Raw genomic sequence first — 25,000 nt, forward strand, 5'->3', positions numbered from 1 at the left:
ATCTCCAGATGGCATTCCTTGCCACAGCATAAAAAAAAACAAAAAAAAAGGCTCAATAATGCGAGGTGTGAGCTCTAGATTATGTCTAAAATGGGTCGTGTGTCACATAAAGAAACAAAAACCGGTAGTTTCAGACCCATCAGGTTGACTTCTTCTCTGCTGAAAGCGTAATCGATCACCACATCCGTGATGTTCATCTGGCTAACATGTCTCCTCATGTGAACCAATCTAGAAAGTCCACTGTGACTCTTTTACACGAAGTTGTTGAAGTTCTGGCATTTCTGATGACAACATTTCGTAGTTGCTGTCGAAAATCGCAAACGAAAAGGTTGGTTAAGCTACAACTGTAAGCCCCCAGGAAATCCGGGAACATTCTCCAGAAACAAATTTGTTGTTCAATAATAACGATTTCGATTTCTATTTGTTATGTACAATTAATTCGAATATGTAAACGTAATGCGGTGTCCTTTCTGCGGCGCTCCGCCCGACTACTCTTCAGCGAGTAGCTTCAAGAAGGGGGAGGCTCTTTTGCGCCCATCCACAACAGAGAGGATTAACTAAATTCTAACCGACAAAAAACGCACAATTACAACTACTAGCTCTATGGTACATACTATGGGGTTGGGATTGGTTTCCGATCATCCCGGACACTTTCGGTATCGGGTCACTTCCGTTTGCTACTTTTTGGTGGAAACTTATTGACGATCTTTAAGAGGGCATGGGATCAAGGAGGAAGTATATGTTTCCAAACACAGATAGTCATTATAGATTCCGGACAGTAACAGACCATTATAACCTGCTATCCCTTCCCATTCAGTCGCTAGGTTCGCCGCTAAGAAAACCATTTCAAACGGAAGTGAAAACCAGGAAACCAACCACCGACGAGTTCAAACCAACACTACCACCGCTTCTTAATCCGGACGGTAGATCGGAGTTTTGGGTATAAACTCTATCAGCAGGACGTACTCCATCATCGAGTTGGAGTCGCACTGCTGCTTGCTGAGCCGCCAGTGCAGACCGAGTTTATGGTACAGGTGACTGTTCTCCCACTCCAGCAGCTTGTTCATGGTGTGCTGAGTCTAAAACAAGGATAAGAATCTTTAGATCACGAGAAGGACTTCAATTCCTCATTTGCTACTTACCCGCTTACTTAAACATATCACAGGCCATAGGGAACAACCGAGGGTGCAACAGCAGCACACACAACCGCAAAACAGCCACTTCACGTTGACCGGAAGTGTCTTCTTGAGGACCGCGTTGATCCGCAGGATGGTCGCTTTGAACTCCTCGGGGGCAACGCGCGACACCAGACCGGCTGGGAACTGCACGTTGAAGCGATTACTCAAACCGAACCTGAAACGGGGAGGAGCAGAGAGAGAGAGAGGATAGAAAGAGAGGAAACATTAGTATGCGGCTTTAGCTTAAGTAGCGCGTAGTGGTTTTATAACGTCGGTTCTGTAACATTCCCTTCAAAAAACCATTCTTGTATAGAGAACCATTTCAGAATTCCATGTAGCATTCATTGGAACATAATTTACTGAATCCCATGCCTTGAGAGATCAATGCGTTCTTCAATTTAAAACGTGTAAATTTACTATATAAAATAATTATTGTTCACTTGCTTTGCTGTATAATCTACTTCACGAACCGATTTTTTGGTAATTAGTCTCTGTAATTAGTCTTGGCATGCTGGGTGCAGAGCTGAAACACTAATTCGTGGTGAGCAAATTCAGGATTATAGAAACCATCAGGAGTGTCGTGTCCGGCATTCCAGTCCAACCAAAGTCCAAATAAAGTCGTAGCACTCGAGCTCAGACTGGGTACCACTTCTAGTACCACATTCGGTCCCCGGTACCCAAGTTTGACGTTTAACTGGCTACCTGCTTTTTTACTAACTTTGCGCCTACAAAGAAGTAGTAGCTCATGACAACAAACAAATTTCAATGTGTCAATAAACATGGATTCTCTCACAGAAAACTTGGTCCGGCCGACATTAGTTTGCAGCCTGTAATTTTTCATTTATCTGATCATTATCTGTCATCTCAAATATTCTATCATAGACTATTTTCTACTTACAGGAGAAAACGAAATCCATACTGAACCCGATGTTAATGTACGTCTCGCATTCGCTTATTGAATATCTTCAAAAACTGCTTTTACAATCCATTGATTCAGAACCCATACTATGTAATTTGGAAACATATATTAAAATGCAGTTTGAACATTTATTCGAGCTTTTTATTAACTAATTTATTAACTATTTAATTATCTCAAATGACTTATAGAGTAATTGTCACAGATGTTCTCTAAAGAAGATTATAATAAGGAAAACCTATGGCATAAGGTTAGTTGATCAAATGTTTTTTTTTCTCACGCTCCACGTTAGGGCTCTATGATTTAACTTTGTTGATCATGTCCATTCGTTTTGCTCGAAGATGTGTCGTTAGGAGTTCTGTATGGCTTAATGAAACATTCATTACAATAGCAGATAAAAGGCTATTCCCGTAACACCGGAACGAGCTCCGGCCGGGTTTCGGCCAACATTTTTTTTCGCCGAAGTACTCCTCACCATGCCTTACCCTTGGCCCGGGCAGGCTCCAGTTTGGCTATTGTACAGGAGCCTGCCAGTTTGGAGAACAAAAAAATATCATTAGAAAGACATCGATAGCTGCTCATCCCGGTTTCGGTCCGGTCTAATGGGAGAGCTGCCGCTAAATTACAACTGTTTAACGTCAGAAACTGTCAGACTCTATAGGACTACAGGTTTCGGTTGATTGGGGATCGTCTGAGACATTTTATAGTCGCTTGAATTCGGGTGAAAGCAAAGGCAATGTCGAAAATAGTTGAGACTGATTCGCATCTGAACTTGAAGCATCATTAGCGAACTGGGTAGATTATCACGGACATTTTTGCATCAAACATGGCAACCAAATATTGCATTAGATTTTAGACAATTAACTGTGAAATTGTAAGGCACCCTAAAATAAAAAAAAGATATTTATAATAGATCAGATCACACGAGTTTTCACCACCATTTTTTCTTGTTTATGCTTGCGTAAATAATATGTTGGTTACTCCAGGTTACTCCTAGCAACAAAAAAGGAGTACTAGAAATTCGAATTGCAGCGAGGCTCAAAATGTTATCAGTTGAAGGTATTATATATTTGATCGCTAGTACTTCGTGAGCCCTGAAATTTGTATGTAATGTATGAGAGTATGAGGTCTTACTTTTGTCTTTGGTCCAACCAATTCCGCCGGCCGAAACTGCACAAACGAGGAAGATTGCACATGACGCAACCTACTCGTGCGAAATACTTTACAAGCTGAAGTTTCATTATTCATCTTGATCGTTTGTTTCGTTTGCTTTGTTTATCCGGTAGCGCATCACCGCTGCTAATGCTATGTGCCCTGTTAGTCCTTTCCTTGCTATCCCTCTCAATCCCTACATTCTCCCCCTGTCCTACTATCTCATTATTTTAAAATTTTAATTTTATTTATTAACAATATTCCCTACGTTTACATTTCAATTTATTGTAGCCCAACTAACAATAACCTTCGTTCTAAAAATGATATTATCAATAATAACCATCACAATCCACCTCATTTCCAACCACCTTGTTTGTCACTTTTAATACTTTTTATTTTAATGTTTCTCTCATCTCTTAACTTTCATCTCTCATTATCACCATCTCTCATTTCTTATACCACATCATTTTCTCTCATCTCTTCTTTATTATTTCTCATCTCTCTTCTCTCATCTCTCATCATCATCATCACCATCTTTCATATCTCATTTCATATCTCGCATCATCATCGTCTCTTATATCTTCTTCGTTATCTCTCTTCTCTCATCGTAATCTCTCATCTCTCATCATCATCATCACCATCTCTCATTTCTTATCTCTTATCATTTTTCTCTTATCTCTTATCTCTCATTTCTTCTCTGATATTTCTTATCTCTCTTCTCTCATCGTAATCTCTCATCTCTCATCATCATCATCACCATCTCTCATTTCTCATTTCATATCTCTTATCTCTTATCATTTTTCTCTTAATTCTTATCTCTCATCTCTTCTCGATTATTTCTTATCTCTCATCTCTTATCTCTTATCTATCATCTCTCATCTTCCATCCTTTATCTCTCATCATTATCTTTTATCTTTCATTTCTCATCTCTCATCATTCTTCATCTTTCATCAACATCATCATCATCTCTCCTTTCTCATATCTTATATTTCATCTTTCATTTTTCATCACTTATCATCATCATCTCTTATCACCATAATCTCTTGTCTCTCATCTCCAATCTCTCATTTTTCACATTTCATAACTCAACTTTCATCTCTCAAATATCATCATTATCCATCATTACCATTACAATCGTCTTTATTTCCAAACACCGTCTTTGTCAGTTTTACTACATTTTCTAAAACATTTTGACATCTTTTACAGTAGACGTTCGCTCGGTGCAAACACAGAGAACAGACGTCCAAATCCAATCTGAATTTTGTGAAAGGAATATTTCATCGGCAACACAAGTGGCAATAGCGTGGCGCTGCAATCGGTTAATTTCCAACACTAATTTAATTCACCACTTGAAATGTTTCAATTCACCACTGACTGTGGCAATATGGTGTTTGGCGGCGTTAGTGTTGTCATCATGTATTGGTTGGCAACCTTACTCAAGTGAGATTCAAATCCTTACACAACTTTCTTAATGAAATTTGTTCTAGCCTGGATGTCTGTTCTCTGTGGTGCAAACGCTTTAACTGCAATGCTTTTTAACTGCAAGGCCGCTAAGTGCAACAATGTTGCAGTTATTGCACCGCTAACTGTCAAAGTGAAATGTCAACAGCGATGCGATGTTTTTCGCATGCACTTTTGTTGCAATGCGATGTTTTTCGTATGCACATTGGTTTCATTCTGCAGCATCTGACAGTTTTGTGACGTTTTTTGGCAGTTGTTGCAGTTATCGAATTTCATTCGGTAAGTGAAACGTGAACATGTCGCCCTTATCGAACGTCTACTGTATAACCTTTACTACAGTAATCCTACTTCAGCTCTCATCATCATCTTGATCAACATCATCATCTCTCATCACTATCATCATCATCATCATCTCTCATCTCTAATCTCTAATCTCCTATCTGTCATTTCTGTTTTCTCACCTCTCATTTCTCATCTCTTATCTCTCATCCCCCATTTTTCATCTCTCACCTCTTATATCTCATCTCATCTCGCATCTTTCATCTCTCTCCTCTCATCTCTCATTTTTTAGTTTTCATATCTCATCTCTCGTCTATTATCTCTCATTTATCATCTTTCATCTCTCATCATCATCATCTCTCATCTTTCATCACTCACCTCTCATCCTTTATTTCTCATCTCTTGTCTTTCATCTCTCATCCTTCTTCATCAACATCATCTCTCATCTTTCATCTCTCATCATCATCATCATCCCTCATCTTTCTTCTTTCCTCTGTCATATATAATCTCTTATCTCTCATCTCTCATCACCATCATCATGATCATTAACATCTCTTATCATCATCTCTTGTCTATTACATTTTCCAAGACATTTGTGTATCTTTTTTTTTTGTATAAACTTCACCACAGTCATGCCAATCTCATCTCTCATCTTTCACCACTCATCTCTCATCAACATCATCATCATCGTCTACATCGTCATGATCATCACCATCACCATCTCTTATCACTCATCTCTCTCTTCTCTCTCATCACTCATCTCTCATCATCATCATCATCATCATCATCATTTCTCATTTCTCATCTTTCATTTTTCATGTCTCATCTTTCATTTCTCATCTCCCATCTTCCATCTCTCATCTCTCGTCATCATCTCTCACCTTTCTTCTTTCCTCTCTCATATCTCATTTCTTATCTCTCATCTCTCATCACCATCTTTATCATCATCATCTCTTATCTCTCATCTCTCATCACCATCCCTGATCATCATCATCTCTTATCTCTCTATAACATTTTCCAAGACATTTGTGCACCTGCTCATGCTTTACCACAGTCATGTCATACTCATCTCTCATCTTTCATCATCATCGTCATCTTTCACCTCTCGTCTCTCATCAACATCATCATCGTTTTCATCATCATGATCATCATCATGATCATCATCATCAGCATCTCTTTTCACTCATCTGTCTCTTCTCATCTCTCTTCTCTCATCGTTATATCCATCTCTCATCATCATCATCACCATCTTTCATTTTTCATCTCTCACCTTTCATTTCTCATCTCCCATTTTGCATCTCTGATCTCATCATCATCATCTCTCATCTTTCATCATCATCATCATCTCTCATCTTTCACCATCACCATAATTTCTCATCTTTCATTTCTCCTCTCTCAGCATCTGATCATCACCATAATTTCTCATCTTTCATTTCTCCTCTCGATGCCCTACAAGGAGAATCTTTGTTCAGAAGCTGCGGAACAATTTTAGGATTGGCATTCCCGACAATTCATCGGCTCGATTACAATTCGCTCCTCGCTATCTAGTTCATCGCAAAAACTCATCCCAGAGTTGCTTCCTGTCACTATCAAAGGTAGGCAAATAGCCGATATTGATAGGCTAACTGCGATCCAAGACAGCGTGTACTCTGTTGAGTCACTGTCACTTTGCTTACTCCATCACAACTGAACTGATTGTGATGGCGTGTAGATATCACTGATAGGCCATCTTCGAAATTCGTTCAAAAATCGAAATGAACACTTGTGATCCTATTTTAATATGTGATAGTGATCTGAATTGCGGGTCAGTATCATATCGTTGCGTCAGTATTGATCGGCCTGCAGTGATAGTGACGGTAGTGCAACATCAGTAGTCAACTGACATGACTGAATTTATGCAGCTCTGACTCATCCACGTCAGCAGCAGGAAATACCTTTGGTTTCTTTTTTCTTTCTTTCATCAAATATAACGTCATGTGAAATGAACAGTTTCTTTATCCGAGGATCCTAGAATCTGTATCTGCTCGTGGCATATCCAACCATGATGTTCTTCTCTGACTTTGGGTCCAACTTGCCTCGTCGCTGTTTTGGTACATGCTGATCGATTGATCCAAACACTCGGAGATTGTCTATGTTCGGCTTTCTCGTGTACCGCATCTCGTAGGGTGTCTTCACAACTTCCGAAGCACTAGTCGGACTATGGTTACTCAAAAGATTAGCAGCAGTACAGCTTCACTCTTACTTACCTTACCGGTCAGGCTAAGGCCGGGGTGGCCTCTGCTGTACATAGTAGCCGCCTCCATTCCACTCGGTCCATGGCTGTTTGTCTCCAGTTCCGCACTCTGCGTAGGGTCCGCAGATCGTCCTCCACTTGGTCGACCCACCTAGCTCGCTGCGCTCCACGTCTTCTTGTACCGGTCGGATGACTCTCGAGAACCATTTTAGTCGGGTTGCTATCCGACATCCTGATGACGTGACCCGCCCACCGTAGCCTCCCGATTTTCGCGGTATGGACGATGGTTGGTTCTCTCAGCAGCTGATGCAGCTCGTGGTTCATTCGCCTTCTCCAAGTCCCGTCTTCCATCTGCACTCCGCCGTAGATGGTACGCAACACCTTCCGTTCGAAAACTCCAAGGGCGCGTTGGTCCTTCACTCTACAGGCTCTTTAAAAGACCCAGCACCAACACAGTCTTATTCATGCGTTCGAATACGCCGTTTAATTGCTTGAAATTGTCCAATCAGACTTCTTGGACAGCAGTGGAAAGTGTCATATACTCTGCTTCGCAGTTTGATAAGGCAATCGTCGGTTGGCGCTTGCAGCACCACGAGATAGCTGCTCATTGCAGCGTGAAGATGTAGCCGCTGGTGGATTTTCGGTCATCCACGTTGGATGCCCAGTCCGCGTCACTGTAGCCTTTGATGTCGCTCCACTCCACTCGGTACTCCAGTATTGCATTCCGGGAATCGACTTGTACCGGCTCAACTGATTGACCGCATACAGGATGTCCGGCCGGGTCCATTGAGCGAGATACATCAGGCTTCCAACCACTTCCTGGTACGGAATGTTGGTAATTTGCTCCGTCTCCTGTGTTGTCTTCGGAGGTGGACATAGCCTTTGTGAGCCTGTCGGTCATCGGCACCTTCGCTGGTTTGCAGTTCGCCATGTTGAACTTTGTCAGCATCGCCTCCACATATGCATCCTGGTCCAGCGCTATGGTTCCGTCCGACCGGGTGATTCGGATTCCGTGGCAGTTCTTCGCTGCGCCAAGATCCTTCATGCGGAAATGGTCACTCAGGATGTGCTGTCCATCCATTGTCGTTTGAGAAAATCATGACGCCATCTACGTAGACTGCCGCGAATATCATGCTGCCTCCTTCGATACGATAGTACACGCACGAATCGTACTTCGCTTAAATCACCCCGAACTTCTTCAACATCTGGTCCAACTTTTTGTTCCTGACTTGACTGGACTGTTTCAGCCCGTACAGGGCCTTATTAAGACGGCACACCAGGGATGGATTCCGACGATCGACAAACAACGGAGGCTGCTCCATGTAGATTTCCTCCGCCAGATCTCCTTGGAGAAAAGCGGATATCGCGTCCATCTGCTGGATGTCCAGGTTGTGCTTCGCCGCCATGGCGAACAGATACCGTAGCGAACTGTGACGAACCACCAGAGGAGTGGGTTTCGTATGACCACCCCCTTTCGCTGCGAAAATACCTTGATGACCAGCCACGCCTTATGCCGGACAAGGTTTCCATCGACATCCAGCTTCATGCGATACACCCACTTGCAACGGATCGCCTTCCTGCCCTTAGGAAGCTTCGTCAAGGTCCACATTTCGTTGGATACATGGGCGTCGTACTCCTCCTACATGGCTACCTTTCACTTGTCCGCATCGTCGTGACGTATCGCGTCTTGGTGCGTTACCGGGTTGTCGGGAATCGCTTGTCGCTCGTCACTCTGCTGCTGAGATGCCATGTCGGAGATGGATTTGAAGATTGGTGTGGAGGGAGCACAGTGATGTCAGTCACAGTATCGGTGGAAGAACTGCTAATGTTGCTTGCTGCTTCTTCAAAATCTTCGTCGTCCCAATGGCTTTCTTCGACTTCAACTTGGCCAGTTGCACCATCCTCGAGATTCGGATGGCCGCCGAGCGCTTCTTCGGTGTCCGGAGATAGTGAAACCGCTTTTTCAACGTCTAGCTTGATAACTATTGGCTTTGATGGTTTGCTGATCTTGACTGCCGCGACCGGGGTACCGACGTTGCTCTCGTTGATGAACGTGACGTCTCGGCTTAATTATCTTCGTCCCCGTTGTCCGTTCGAATGATCTTGATTTTCGAAACGGACTGTCGCTCCGCCATCACGTGGAACGCTTGAAACGCCCTCAAAACTTCGTTTTCGGATTTCGTTCGCAGAAAATAGACGACCATGCGGCGGGATTTGTCGTCCACAAACACGATATAGTACCTGCTTCCCCCTAGCGACGGTACCTCCATCGGGCTGCAAATATCCGAGTGAACGACCTCCAGTAGTTCCCTCGCTCGGGAACCCTCCTTGCCGAATGGCATTCAAGATTGTTTTTCCCAGATCGCTCGCCAGCTTTTTCAGGTTTGCTTTGCTGAGATGCCCCATGCGCCGATGCCAGACTTCCATGGAATATTGGAATCTTCCGGCGGAAAAGCCAATGCCTTGCCGGATCCTCGTGGTTCGCGCTGCTCCAGCTTAAAAAGTCCTTTCTCGTGGCTCCCTGTTGCCACAGTGCCGCCGCTCGATTTAACACCTTGCAGCCAGCGTTGCCAAACACCATCGAGTAGCCTTTACTTGCGATTTTGTTGACGGATAGGAGGTTGACGGACAGCTGCGGAATATACCGGATTACCGGACATCGCTCACGCAAATTTCGCTTCCGTCTTCCTGGCAAATGGGATTGAGTGCAGCGGTTCCAGTAGCTTCAATCTTCATAGCGGCCTTGTTCGCAGCCACTACGGTGCCACTGACTGGATAGCTTCAGGTCCTGCCACAGAACCTTGCTTCGGGACCGATCCGCCGGGTGAGGCCGGAATCTTCGAACGCCTTCTCCAGGTTCCCCCACACTTCCTGCGCCGTTTTCGCCGCCTTGACGTGGGCATAGTTCACCGGTTCAAGGAGAAGAATCACCTTGGCTCTTGCTTTCCGGTCCTTTGCAGGGTCCACAGCTTCGTAGCTTCCATCTGGATTCTGCTCCGGCTTGACGGCTCCCCAGATATCTTCCAGCTCGAAGTACGTTTGAACGGCAAACTTCCACGTAGCGCAGTTCTCTCGTCCGGATAACCGCTCAATACCTGTCAGGCTTGAAAATCCTTGCTCGGAACTGCCGCTTGGACTTCCGGTATTCATCATGAATCTTCAAAGCTTCGACTTAAAAACGATAGATCCATAACCTATTTTATCTTCAGAATGAAAAAGAAACGACTTGTTCGGTTGACGTGTGAACAGAAAGTGGAAATTTTATTTGAACTAAAGTCATGGCTTTCTACGCTATACTATAACATGTATGACACAGGCTCTTGAACACTGCTTGAGAATTCTGCTCCGTTATCACAACGAATTCGTGAAATCTTTCATCCAAAGTATGACGTCGCCTTGTTACAAAAATTCATACAGTGTCGTAATTTTGACCGTTAAAGATCCAATGCTTTTCGTCTTCCATGTTTCTTCTCTTTACGGTGCAGGGCCAATAACCCATCAAAAGACAGTGGTTCTTAACTATATGTTTATTGGTTAGAAATTAAAACAGTAATGAAAGGAATTATACACCTAACTTGACACTTCAGTCCAGTGGTTGCTGTGATCCGCAAACGCCGTCTTCGATTGCAATGTACAACCTTCTTTATCTGCTATTGCACGAATGTGTATATGTATTGTGAGGCAAGGACAATCATACACGATGCCCAAAGAATTTAAGAAAAGTTCCCGTCCTGAACGGGGACCGAACCCGCCGTCTCCGAAGCATTATCCACAAGGATTACTGGAGACCCAAGGTCGCCAGGTCTCTTTCCACTTGATCCACCCACCTTGCACGCGCTGCTCTCCAGGTCTTCTTGTACCGTCCGGATTTTTTGCGAATACTAGTTTTGCAGTCTTGGTGTCCGGTATTCTCACAACATGCCCTGCCCATCGAATCCTTCCAGTTTTTGCCACCTTCCGGAGTCGAGGTTCGCCGTAGAGTGCAGCGAGCTTGTGGTTCATCCTTCGCCGCCACATACCGTTCTCCTGCACACCACCCGATGCTCGAACACTTCGAATGCTTGCATGTCCTCCTCGAGCATAGCCCGATCTTACCCCACGTCTCCACTAGACAGAAATGTCTTGCCATTTTGCTGCCAGAAAGAGAAAACGTAACAGAAATGGTCAACACCGCTGCTTTCCATACAAACAGCGAGAGAACAGTTCTGTCATGACACATCTGTCCAGCAAAATGGCAAGACATTTCTGTCTAGTGGAGACGTCGGGTTATCAGCGCCTTATACATGGTGCATTTGGTGCAGGAGTGAATCTATTTCGACCGCAGTTTCTTGTGAAGCCTTCCACTGATGATGCGCCTTCGTATTTCACGGCTAATGTTGTTGTCTTTCGTTATTGAGAATTCGAGGTACACGAAGTCCTCCACCATCTCGAAAGTATCCCCGTCTATCGTAACACTGTTGCCTAGGCTTGCCCTGTCGTTCGCGGTTCCTCCAGCCAGTATATACTTCGTTTTTGACGCGTTCTGCACCAGTTTGCCATATGTGCTGCTTCACGTTTCAGGCGGGTGTACAGTTCTGTCACCGATCCAAATATTCTACAAATAATATCCATGTCATCCGCAAAGCAGACAAATTGGCTGGATTTTGTCAAAACCGTGCCACGGATGTTGAGACCGGCGGATTTGATCGTTCCAGGGGTTCATTCAAAGAATCTTTCACGAGCTTCTACTACGATGTTTCCATGTATTTCTCTCAATTTCAGGTGTTGAAATTCCTCCAGAAGTTCATTTAGGGATTAGTTAATTATCGGGTTTCTAGTCTAGTCTAGTCTACACATACACAGCCATTCATTGAAAGAATCCTGGAAAATGATAGAATCGACTACTTCTACCATTTTTCTTGTCATTATCAATACAGCAGACGTTCGGTAACTGCAACATGTTTACGTTTCACTTAGCAAATAAAATTCGATAACTGCAACAACTGACAGACGTCAAAGAACTGTCAGTTGCTGCATAATGCAGTCAAAGTGCATTAGAAAAACATCGCACTGCAACAAAACTGCATACGAAAAACATCGCATCGCTGTTGACATTTCGTTTTCAAGAATAGCGGTGCGATAACTGCAAAATTATTGCACTTAGCGGACTTGCAGTTAAAAAGCATTGCAGTTAAAGCGTTTGCACCGAGCGGCCTACTGTGCAGCGTTATTGAATACAATTGAACAGAACTATGGAACGGCGACATCTCGTCAGCCGCTCCGTATCGTATGTGTAACAAATGTGAAGCAAAAACGTTGGGAGTGACGTTGCTAAGAAAGTTAATGTTACTCTGTTGGGGCTCCTCTTCTTCCTGGGATGGGACAAAGGTATTTATGGTATTAACCCCTTATGTCCTGGCTCGAAAGCCTAGGTTTAAGGGCCATTGCTCGCTCTTAGGAATTAGGTAATTAGTTAATTATCGGGTTTTTACAGAAATTCCTTCAAGGTTTCATCTAGGGTCTAGTTAAAAGTTCTATCAGATAATCAGCTCAAGTTTCTCCATAAATATCCCAGGAAGTTTATACAAGGATATCTTCAAAAATTCTCTCGTAGATTCTTCCAGAGATTCCTCCAGGTGTTCCATAAATTAAGCTGGGACACTACTTAGATTACACTGCATTCGATAAACATTATATTTTAGCATTTTATGTTGAGACTTTAGCTGAGTTGTACATTTAAGAAGCAATGCAGTTTACAGCGCTTCCGCATCACTTCATAAAACGATTTTATCGATGAATGTTTATCAGGTTGACAAATCAACCAACATCGCCATGCGTTTCAAAGTTCAGCCCAAAAATAGTTCGAGTGCTATTTCACCTTGATTGGACGCATTAATTTGTCTACCCACTTTGGTTTTTGCGCTAGTCTCGACCCACTACTACCCAGTATACATATGTACGATCGTCAGGCAGCAGTCAGTCATTTGATACGGTGTGTGATGATGGTGACTAGGTTAGTCAGTCGCTTGGTCGTTTGGTCAACGTCAAAGCCACTATATTGGGTGGGCAGTGCACTATACCATGGCGTGCAGCAGTAGGTAGCACTTGTGCGGCTTTAGCCGGGTCGTCTTGTTTACACAGCTATACTGCCCCCACTCGCAAAAGAGTCCCATATGAATAGGAAACCCAGCAAAGATGGGACTGTTATGCGAGTGGCGGCAGTATAGGTACACGGTGGTTAAATGGCCGAATAAAGAGCGCTGAGGCTTGATACCTGTATGCATCATAATTGGGCCTGTAAAATGGTTCGAAGGATGGTGGTTGAGGAGGAAGAACGAGGAGGTGTGGCGCAATATTAAAGGTTTTGCATGGATTTTACGGCCTCTTCTCTCCTTGGTTCGTGATTTACGAGCTCACGGGCCCCCGGTGCGGAGATGTGGATGAAATATTGATTTTAGGGCAGGCCGGCTGCCAGGCGTCAAAAGAGAGGCTACAACAATAAGTGTCGATAATACAATCGACAGCTGATTGCTATTGTGGGGTATAGTTTGATCTGATATCGAGGGTGTGACGTAATCCAGGATATTTCTCAAATGATGTCGCGGGATTTAACTTACGATTCCTCGATTCCCGGGCGGATCCCTGGTTTCTCCCAGATATGTTCAAGAGATTTGTTACCGAACTTCTACAGGAGTCATTACTAAAATTTCTACCTAAAGTTCCACACAGGTTTTAAGGGTTCTCTACAGGAGTTTCTCCCGAAATGTCTTCAAGAGCATTTCTCGGTATTGCTCCCAGTGTTTCTCACGATTGTTTTCCCAGATTTCCTGCTGTAATTTCTTCAAGAAATAATTGTGAGCAATTGCCTAGAGTTTTGCTCTGGATTTCTACAGGATTTTCTTCCGGTATATTTCTTCTAGGTTTTCTCTTTTAGTTTTGGGCTTTTCTTCTTAGTTGTTTTTGAGATATTATGATGTAGTCTTCTTGAGATATCACTTGAAGATTTCTTTGGGATTACAAACAGTGTTCTGTCCAGAATATCTGCCGAAAACGGTCCCGTTCGGGTGTTCTTTTTGGGTTTCTCTAATAGTTACTCTGAGAATATTTGACGAAATTTTCCAGGATAGCCTACGAAATTTCGTGTAATGAATTCTAGGTCAAATGCCGGAAAGAATCGTGGGGTAAGCTCACGACAAGGCTCACGATGAACTGCGAGAAGAACTATGGGAGAAATAACCAGAGCAATTTCGGTAGAAGTCCCGGGAAAACTGGAACATCTCAGAAAAACTACTGAGAGTAATCATGGGTGGAAATATGAGAGGAATTCCGGGAAGAACTGTGGAAACCTTCGATAGAAATCCCCGAAAAAAAAACTACAGATACTCGTGCAGAAATCCCATGAAAACATCATAGCAGGAACTCTCCCCGAAAGGACTCTCAAAAGCCACCGAAGGATCATCAGGATATTCCGAACAACTCTGGAAGAAAATACGGAAAAATCCTTAGAAATCTGGGAGACATTCAAAGGGCAACTTCGGCAAACCTTTTAGAAGCATCTCTAGATAAATTCAAGAAAAGACTCCAGGAGAAATCGTGGAAAGAATTATGTTAGAAACTAGGTAAGAATTTGAAGATGAAAATGTGGTAGAATCGTACCCATTGCGCATTGCTTTCACCAAGGTCTTGCTGAATACCCGTGCGTCTACCGCATCGGCTATACGATGCCGATAATAAACAAACCAGTTTAATATAACAAATTCTGCATTAACATGTCTAAAGGGTCTAACTCGTTTTGTAAACAAACATTGTTTCTGTCGCTGTAGGGTCTATCTCGATCCACCCACGTATTTGGGGGCCGTTATCAGAAAGATCAATCTTCGCTCTTTCTGATAACGACCCCCAGATGCGTGGGTGGATCGAGATGAGCCCTACAGCGACAGAAACAATGTTTGTTTACAAAACGAGTTAGACCCTTTAGACATGTTGATGCAGAATTATGACAATGTGTGATAATTAATATTGTTGGATTTAAATAGACCACAGTATTTATGTCAAGGCTTTTGAGCTGAAAAAATACGCAGTACAAAATGGCTCATTCTGAGGACATAATTCAATCGTCCTTCATGAAGTGGTTTTTAGAAATACTATGTTACTGCTGTAAAATTTGGCCTTCAAAGGGCCGGCGCACCATATAATGACCTCCCACAAAGACACTGTTCACGTCAGTCAAGTCCCAAGTCGTAAAAACGCTACGCCAAAGCTAATTACCGATTAAACAAATATTTATATGTACTCACACTGTCATATTTCCTGCCCCTCGTATGACGATAGGATCCGGCACCATCTGGACGTGGCCCTCCTCCAGGTCTTCCGGTTCGGCCAGTTCCTGCTCCTCATATATCGCGTCGAAATCAGCCATCTTCTTCGGAGCTCAATTTTCTCCGCAAATACCGTACACAAAAGTCCACAAACAAACTCTCGATGAATTACGTTTCTTTGTTCTTCCGCTGACTGAGGCAGCTTTTACGACTCTTCTTCCATCGCGCACACACTAAACAAAACTAGATGTAACACACCACACCGACCACATTGGAGCTGGCTGGCAATGACGAGACGGATTCTCTCGCAGATTTCCAACAACTTTCAGCTGACGACGGCGGGGTCTTGTGCAACCGCAGCCCAAAACCGAACAACGCAGCAGAACTCGATGGAGCAATGTTCCCGTCTACTAGCTGGCCGTCGCCGACTTCTCTGTCTGTTGTTTCCCTTTGGATCGTTTTTGCTTCCGTGCTCGTCTTGGAACGCAGTAGGCGCGTAAACAAAAGGTACCGATTCATACATTTACGCTGGCAAAGGAAGGAGAAAGGAAAACATTCCCCCCTTTGCCGCTACAGCATTCTTGGGCCGCCCACTGCCACGGTTCAGCTGATGTTGATGATCCCTTGTGCCCCACACCACGACGGCGACGTGTTTATCCTTGAACCCCTTTTCTTCGCACACTGACTTCGACTTTGTTGTAGCTGGATCCCTCACACTCGATCTAGCACTCACTGCAATGACGACATCTTCTTGTCTGACTGTCTGTGGCACACGTAACTATTGGTTGGTCTGTTTTGCTTTGGTTTCACTAATCACTAATCCACTAGGCTAGTCCATTTTCCCTTCGTTGATGCGTAATTTTTTTCACTTGAGCTGTTTGTTGTTGACGCAATCCTCCCACCAGAACTGCTTTTACCTATGGACAAACGGGTCACCAACACTGGATTGAAATGCTGACGAAGCTGTAGAGATATTCACACGTTATTCCTGAGTTTTTTTTGCGATCTAGGTAGGCTAAATCGAAGGACAGAGACCTTCGATGCCACACCACTAATCAATTTCGAGACTATAATACGCTCGATTGCTGTGTTCGACTGACCAAAAACCTCTGACAGAAGTCGAACAAACGTAACCATCGACGACGTCGACGCACACTGAGGACTGCTATGCTATGGATGGATACAGCGAAGGCGAGCGATGTGCGGTGAAGCAAAAGTGTTTCAGTCGAGACGACGGCGGTGTGTTGTTTCGGAATCACCACCGTCGCCGTCTATAATGCAACTTATATGACCATACCACGCCATACAAACTCGTTGGAAGGTACACGGTTGCACGAGAATGTATGTAAAGCACTAGCACAGGATGCGCTGGTAAAAATGATGTATTTTTATATTACCATCTGCAATAAAGGTTACCTTTACTGTTACATTACATTAATGTTATGGGTTCTTTAAGGTTATCCGGATTGTAGAATCGGAATGTCCGCCCAAAAATTAGTCTAAATCCAAAATTTCATATTTCTTGGAGTCCGGCATTAGTTTGTATGGGAAAATTTTCTTGTTCGGATCGAACTGTCATTTTATCGATTAAACTGTCATTCTATCCATGGAAATATAAACTGTTTTATCCATTGAACCATCAAAACAAAGGTACACTGAACGGCGGCTTGCGGTGAAAATTACTATTCTGAGGGTCAATTTAAATACACAACGCCACTAAATTTGTGCAGACTGAGTTTTGTTTCAGTTCAACAGAATTATGTTTTCAATTTTACCATGGACTCGATTTTCAATTAAAAAAGTTTCTGTTGGCAACCGGATTCGAACCAAGAACCTTGACATCACCAGGCTCGCACGCTACCACTCAGCTATCGAACCGGTTGATGTGAGAAGAAACAAAACGCACACAAGAAGCGTTGGTGGGTCGATGATCATGTTTCGCTATGGTAAATTTAAAAACATTGTTATGCTTGTCATTACTGCAAGCCGCCTTTCAGTGTATTGAAACGCAGTAAAATCACGTTATACTCAGAATAATGAGCTCTTTCGATTAGGCTATAGAAAATAGCAATATTTTGTTCACTAAACAACCCAATTCAGGAACCACATTTCTTAATTTATACGACTCTTTTCAGTATTATATTTGTATATCAGGCCCTGATAAGATCATTATGCAACTGGAATTAAATTACGTAATGTAAATGAATTGCATAATGTTAACAATGCAAATCAATTCTCAATTGCAATGCAGCTGAAATAAGCTGTAGAAAAAAGTCATGCTTTTGTAACTCATTCCACCTTTTTTTTTTTTGCTAATATAAGGATGGTTAGCACGTCTGGAATTTCCGGAAACTGGTAGTAGCGACATTTCAAATAATCGCTATGCTTGACGATGTAATCATTGTCACTTCCTTCTTGACCATACGATACAGCATTTCGAAATAAAATAGTTGTGACGAGCAAACTTTAAATACTTTGCTTTCGTACGGGAAAACACAAGCTAGGCCTGGTACACAGAATCACATGCATGATTGTTCCCAGAATCTCGCGGTATGGTTACTGGTTTTGGTGTTCACCGTAGGCTGACCAGATTTGTCCCGTTTAAATACGGGACACATGCTGGAAACTCAACAAAAAATAAATCAATGTCCAAAAACAGAATTGGATGTTAAAAATAGGGTAAGAAATCAAACTTTGAACTAGTCAAATTGTAATCTTAATTTGAACCAATTCAAAATTCATTAAAACGACGTACTTTTCAGGCAAATATTGTCCCGAAAAAGATGTTAAACAGCTTTCCGTAATATAACCTGATAACATGGACTTTAAAAGCATTGAAAAAAGCGTTTTGTCATGGAAAACAGGCAATTGAAAAATCACTGTAATTTCACCCATTTCCCCCAAGAGAAAGCACATTTTCGGTGCACTCGTACAGCTCATGCATTGTATCACACGCAATATGTGAACACGTCAAATGAAAGCTTATTTATCGTAGAATCGACCAACCGAATAATATTCCGCATTTTTTGTCATAAAATTATCAAATTTAAGTGATTCTTACTTGGAGAATGTTATCTTAAGTTGAACCATTTGTAATCTAAATTTGAACTAGTAAACGGGGGAAAGCTTCTAGTGTTGGCCTGTAGATCGCGCTAGTGGTTGCTTTGTTTACTCTTGGGGGATGAAAAATTCCAAATTTAGTTTCCAAATTCCTAAAGAATTTCGAACATTCTGAGTTGAGATTCCACTGCCTAATGAAAAATAGGTATGAGAATTAGCAGATTCATGTGATTTTTAATTGTTTAACATGGAATTGGCTGTTTTGTGAGTTGCTCGAGCTGCTGCCGCCAGTAGTTCAAATTAAGATTAAAATTGGTTCAAATTATGATTACGATGGTTCAAATTAAGATTAATATCATTGTTGATGAAAAATCGAATATTTCAATGAAATTCGGTGCAAATACAAACTTTTTACCATTTAACAGAAAGCTTATACCCGTGGCTTTCATGTACATACAATTTTGCCGTAGTAAATTATTTCCATGTGGGAGAAAAAATCACTTAAAATTTGCACTGCTTCAGAAAGCCGCAATTTGGTTCAAAGTTTGATTACCTACCCTAATGCTATTTCAGGCGGAAAGAACGAATCAATCAGGTAAAAACATAAACAATGCTCGAGTGGCGAGCATTTGAAAATTAAGGTGCACCGTTAAATACGGGACGGATGGTCAGCCTAGTTCACCGTCACGGAAAAAGGCCAGGCTAGCTATCTTACACATCTGCACATCTCCACAGTACGTCAAATGATCATTGGTAGAGAAAACTCTCAGTTCATAACTGCGAAAGTGCTTATAGAACATTGCTGAGAGGTAGGGGTTCGTTCAAATATTACGTAACGCTGATAGGGGAGGGAGGGGGTCTAGCGCTGTGTTACGCTTCATACAAAATTTTAAAACTTCCCATACAAAAGTTGTTACGTGGGGGAGGGAGAGGGTCTAAAATCGTCAAATTTCGCGTTACGTAATATTTGAATGAACCCTAGGGTTTGTCCCGGTTAGGACGTTACGCCAAGAAGCGCATGCTCTACATTCGATGAAGTATTCAAATACCGAAGAGCCGGCGCGCTCTTGTTCGCTATAACTCAACAATTCACTGGTTCTTCGACATTCGCTGCATTTATAATAATTTCAGGTTCTTGGTTGGCTTCAACGAATACATCAACGGTGGTCGGATGAGCATTTTTTCTTCTCTTGCTCGTCTTCCAGCCCCATTGAAGCATATGGAAAACACTACTCATCAAACTTCAAAGCTTCCAGTTGTTGCAGTTATCGAATTTCATTCGGTAAGTGAAACGTAAACATGTTGCAGTTATCGAACGTCTACTGTATAGGAATCTACATGGGACAATTTTGCGTAAAACGGCAGTACTTGTGGCTACTTAAGCGTCACAGACATCAATCGTATTGGCCTTTTGCCCATACTGTTCAGCATTCTTTTGCGGGCCGATATTCCCGAGTAAACAATGCAATAGGTTTCCGATTGCTGTGCTAACTCGCAGTGATTTGCCTTTGCTTCCTTCAGCGACAGTCAAAGCTCATACGGCCTGCCTCGCAGGTGTCTGGTGGCGACCTTACCGTTTTTCTCAAAACTACTCCGCTTCCAGAGAACAAAACGTCAATACGTACCTGCATTGGCTATCTACCCAATGGATATGATGTTCTCGCGTATCAGTAGGTCGGGTCCAGAGGCACGTTCTCCACCATTTGGGAAATTTGTGCCATTTGATCTTGCACAGCTCCGGAACGTTAAGTACAATTTACCATGTTCCCCTCTTGCTCGTACGATGGCAGAGCATTACTACGGTTTCTCATCTTTCTTTTCAGAAGCGTACGGGAAGCAGGTTTCGTCGAAACGAATGTCACGAGCAATTACCACCTTTCTGCCCTAATAAACCAACACCATACACAGACCATAATGTAGACGCTTCAAGAATACCGTACACTATTGGAATTGTATCCCGAATGGGTGGTTGAGCATGTCTTTTGATTATCGTTTATGCGAGTGGCTGTTCGATTCCATAGGCGGTATCCATTGGAAGCGTATAAACGATCATGACGACTTCTTCACTCTTGGCAACCCGTTCCTTGCGGAGTTGAGTTGGTACCCACGCATAGGCTTTGCATCCAAAATCGCGCAGTTTCGACAAATCCGGTTTGAATCCGATCCAACATTCCGCCAGTTCGACCTGGATGCGCTTCCGTTTGTAGAAGCCCTTCTGCGCGGTCGAGCCATACTCCCGACCTTGGTCCACGGTGAACTTCGAAATCCTTATCCCAAACTGTGCGGACACGAGCGCTTCATACTCCTGAAACTTTCCGAAGACTTCCGTCATCCTCCTTCTTGGAGTAGATCAAGGCGAAGTGCGTCTCATCGTCAATGAACTTGAAGTCCACTTGAAGTGCGTCTTATCGTCAATCGCGTTTGTCACGGGAAACCTTCAGAACTTCATCCGCCAGGAATCCAACGATGAAACTCTTCGCTTTCTGATCATCCACGTCAAATTTTGGCATCGAAGCCGCCGCTTCTGGCGGATCCTCCGTCAGGGTCCGCAACACGCCAGCCGAATCCAGGAACATTTACACGCGAAAACTTCAATTCTCGCTCCACCGAAATACTGGAGGATTCCGTGCGCAATTTCCTTCGGGATGCCCATATCCTCTTGTAGGTAGCAGAGAAACACGTGTTACGAACTAACTTGGTTTATTACGGTGAAATTACAATGAACATGACAGTTGGTTTCGAACTGACCGGCCTGGGTGAAAAATCGCATATTTATACCCCACCAGTTGTTTATTTGGTTACCGTGGTTACTATTCCGTTGATGATGATGATGACAACGACACTTACGCAATGATATCCCGGAAGTCATAAACTCCCAGACTACTTAGTTTTTCACTGCAAGTTATTACTATTTAAATAGGGAATCGCGCCACTTGGGCGGTGGCTTCTATTTTCGTCTGTTTTCCGCTATAACTCAGTCAAATTTGTACCAATTGTCACAATTTTTGGAATGCAGTGAGATAGGTATAGTATCTACTCGTGTACAACATTTCAAGTCAATTGGTTCAAAATTGACTGAGTTATAGCGGAAAACAGACGAATATAGAAGCCACCGCCCAAGTGGCGCGATACCCTACATAAGTGACTGGCCTTAACTACAAATTCTTAAATTGTTTCTAATGTGTGCAACATATTGATGAGACAAAACTCTTCGGATTCAATCGTCCTAGCAACTTTTTGAATAGAAATTTCCAAAGAATGTTTCTAAAACAATCTCTCGTTATAACATTACCACAGACAAACAGACGTAACACTCTAATAATTCCCATCGTACTTCGATTTAACGATCTTTTTCAAAATTTGATAGTTGGCCAACTACCCCCCTGTGGCGCTCACATCGTTTTTGTTCGAGTTTGACGTTTGCTCACTACCGCCACCTAGTTGATGGTCGGCCAAACATAGTCGTTTTAGCATTGGGCGAATATGTTTCCGTGACTATGATTTGAATCGAAAAATGTTCGAAGTGTTACGTCTGTTTGTCTGTGACATTACATTTACATGTATATACAGCAGTTTTCCCCATAATTTTAGCTGCTAATTAACAGTGACGTATTTTATTAAAAAAAATTGGACTTAAATTGTTTTATCTATTTAGGATGCTTAGCAATACACCAAACTATCAGATTCAATTGATGAATGCAATATTAATGGATGCAATGATTACAAGAACAAAAAATCGAAGCTAAACTATGAGAACATTTTTTGTTCACTTCTTTGTGGCGCCTACTGTTTTACGACGGCAGCCGCATCAACACCACTACGCGTGTTGGATTGAAATCGTTCGGTCTGCCTTCGATAGATGTGTGTGCATGGTTCTCAGCTGAGATTGCGAGTGCAGCTTGGCTGGTAGGTATATTTTGATTCCAATCGAATGGTCCTCATCAAGACAAAAATTTGCTATTCGGATCATTTTGCGTCAGATTTAGTGCTTATACAATACAACAACACTATCGCGCAAAACAGAGTTGAAATTGTCTCTCGTCGTTGATATCGTACGAGTTGCAGACACTTTCTGTCTACAAGTTTGAATTTATTTGGGATAATATAGCAAGTACAAATTTGTTCAAATATACCCTCAAGAATCTCCGAACAGAAGGACTTATTTCAGAAAAGCTGCTTTTTCTAAGTATTCAGCCATCTGTCATAAGACCGTTGCATTTTAGGGTATGAACTCATGAAGTTTAACTACCGAAACCACTGTAAAAGCATTTAATGCTACGGTAGATACTCCTGTCCTATAAACAAGCCAATAAAGTTCAACCGAGCATTTACCCAAAATATTCAGAGGTTATTATTCAAAAAAGCGCTAACAAGTGAATACACGAGTCATCATACGGTAATCTCGTGCAAATAGTGCACAATAATCTACCTCTCCCGTCCCATTGAAGTTGCGATGGTCAGTAGCTTGCAGGAGAAAAGTGTGAATGATGATTCAAGAACCATTCTTTGCACTGCTCATAATCACATGCCTATGAATCATGGTTGTACGCTTTTACAATGTTTAACCTTCAAGCAAACAAACTGCTTCTTCCAGGTTTTCAAAGCCCGGACCAGTAGATAACAACGCACACATTACCGACCGAGCGATAACAATGTTCTTTATTCCGCTTTGGTTAATATTTTTCTTTGTTCCACCGACAAACTTTGTGAGAGACAGTGGGTGCAAAACACTCTAGAAGAACCATCAGAACGTATAACGCCAACCATTAATGCTTAATTTGATAGAGGAATCCAGAATACCTCGTACTGCATCAGCAAGTTAAGCAGAACAGTTTTGTTAACGAAGCTGAAAACAAAACCGAAATTTCCAGTACATACCAACATAGAGAGATGCACATCGCAACGAGCAAGTATTTTTTTTTATTTTCGTTTTCACCTTCAACTTGTATCAATTATTGTGATCGGTGTTGTTATGAAAGCAATGATATTGCACCATGTGCGCACTGGAAGGCTATGCATGAAAGCAAATCAAGCATAACTTTTCAATCCGACGTAACTCGAGAATGTAAACAAATCCGGGTTTACTGCTGCATGCATGATTCATAAAGCAAATTGAAGAATCCACATCACTGTTTGATGATTTATTGCTTAATTTGTTTAACTGAGCATATTTTTCGAAACGACGTATCTAACTATTTTGATGTTTACAACTTTACTGATAGATACACCGTTTTGATATATGAGAAAACCAAACGACGTATCTAGCCAAAATCAAAAGTAACAGATACACCAAACTGGCACCATACAAAAGCGACGTATCTGGCATGACGATCTCTAACCAACCCGGTGTATGTGTATTCTTGTCAAAATTCATTGTGAAAATGATTGGAATGAGTAGGTTTTGTTTCTTACCTAGTGCGTGCTACATCCCTGGTGATGTTAAGCACGAAAAAACTTATGAAGTCTTTTTATAAAAAAAACTATTTTAGTGAAATGGTCGTCAACATTGACCATGAATTTACTCAGATCAGTGAAAAAGTTAGATACGTCAATTTGAAAAATTAAGCTTGAAATGCTCTTTCTAGCAGGGGTTCGCAAAACACAATCACAAGTTACAGTAGACGTTCGCTCGATGCAAACGCTTTAACCATAGACTAATTTCTTTAACTGCAATGCTTTTAACTGCAACTGCAATGCTTTTTAACTGCAAGTCCGCTAAGTGCAACAATTTTACTGTTACCGCACCGCTATCCGTAAAAATCAAATGTCAACAGCCATGCGATGTTTTTCGCATGCAGTTTTGTTGCAGTGCGATGTTTTCGGAATGCACATTAGCTGCAGTCTGCAGCGATTGACAGTTCTTTGACGTCTGTCAGTTGTTGCAGTTATCGAATTTCATTCGGTATGTGAAACGTAAACATGTTGCAGTTATCGAACGTCTACTGTACTCGATATTTATATGAGTCGATGGTCCCTTCAATATCGACTCATGGAGGTTTCACTGTCAATCACGAAACGCGACGCGAGATAAAACACGACACTTATGGTTCTTACAATCGTCAAAATAATTAAAAAATTACCTTAATGCCGACCGGTTTCGGGCTCGATGCAGCCCATCTACGGGACAATGTCCGACTGATTGCGCTGTACCAAGTTGGGAGAGAGAGAATGCTACTGCTGCTGGTGGTTCGTGTCGACGAGATCGAATAGACTCGACATGATGGGAGGATCGTCTTCATTCATCAGCGGTTTTTGGGCATTGCTGATAAACATTGACTCCCATGCGTTTAAGTGGGAAACTTTTCTTACAGTTTTAACGATCTTCGCACTTCCCCAATCTATTTCGTGGTCGGTTTCCACCGTATGAGCTGCCACGCTCGATTCGTTGCTCTTCTTAGACACCACGGCGTTCTTATGTTCCTTT

General features: G+C 42.5%; 1 protein-coding gene across 1 annotated transcript; it reads right to left on the minus strand.

Annotated features, from left to right (window-relative positions):
• Positions 1-402: 402 nt before the first annotated feature.
• Positions 403-16,497, minus strand: LOC109410465 (cysteine-rich hydrophobic domain-containing protein 2; the record flags this gene model as incomplete). The annotated part of the gene is given in 3 exon segments (XM_029869238.2): positions 403-1,079; positions 1,143-1,353; positions 15,496-16,497. Coding segments are annotated over 3 exon segments (501 nt in total). The 3' UTR covers positions 403-911.
• Between the last annotated feature and the right edge of the window lie 8,503 nt (positions 16,498-25,000).

Source organism: Aedes albopictus, unplaced genomic scaffold, assembly GCF_035046485.1.
Source record: "Aedes albopictus strain Foshan unplaced genomic scaffold, AalbF5 HiC_scaffold_43, whole genome shotgun sequence".
NCBI lineage: Eukaryota > Metazoa > Arthropoda > Insecta > Diptera > Culicidae > Aedes > Aedes albopictus.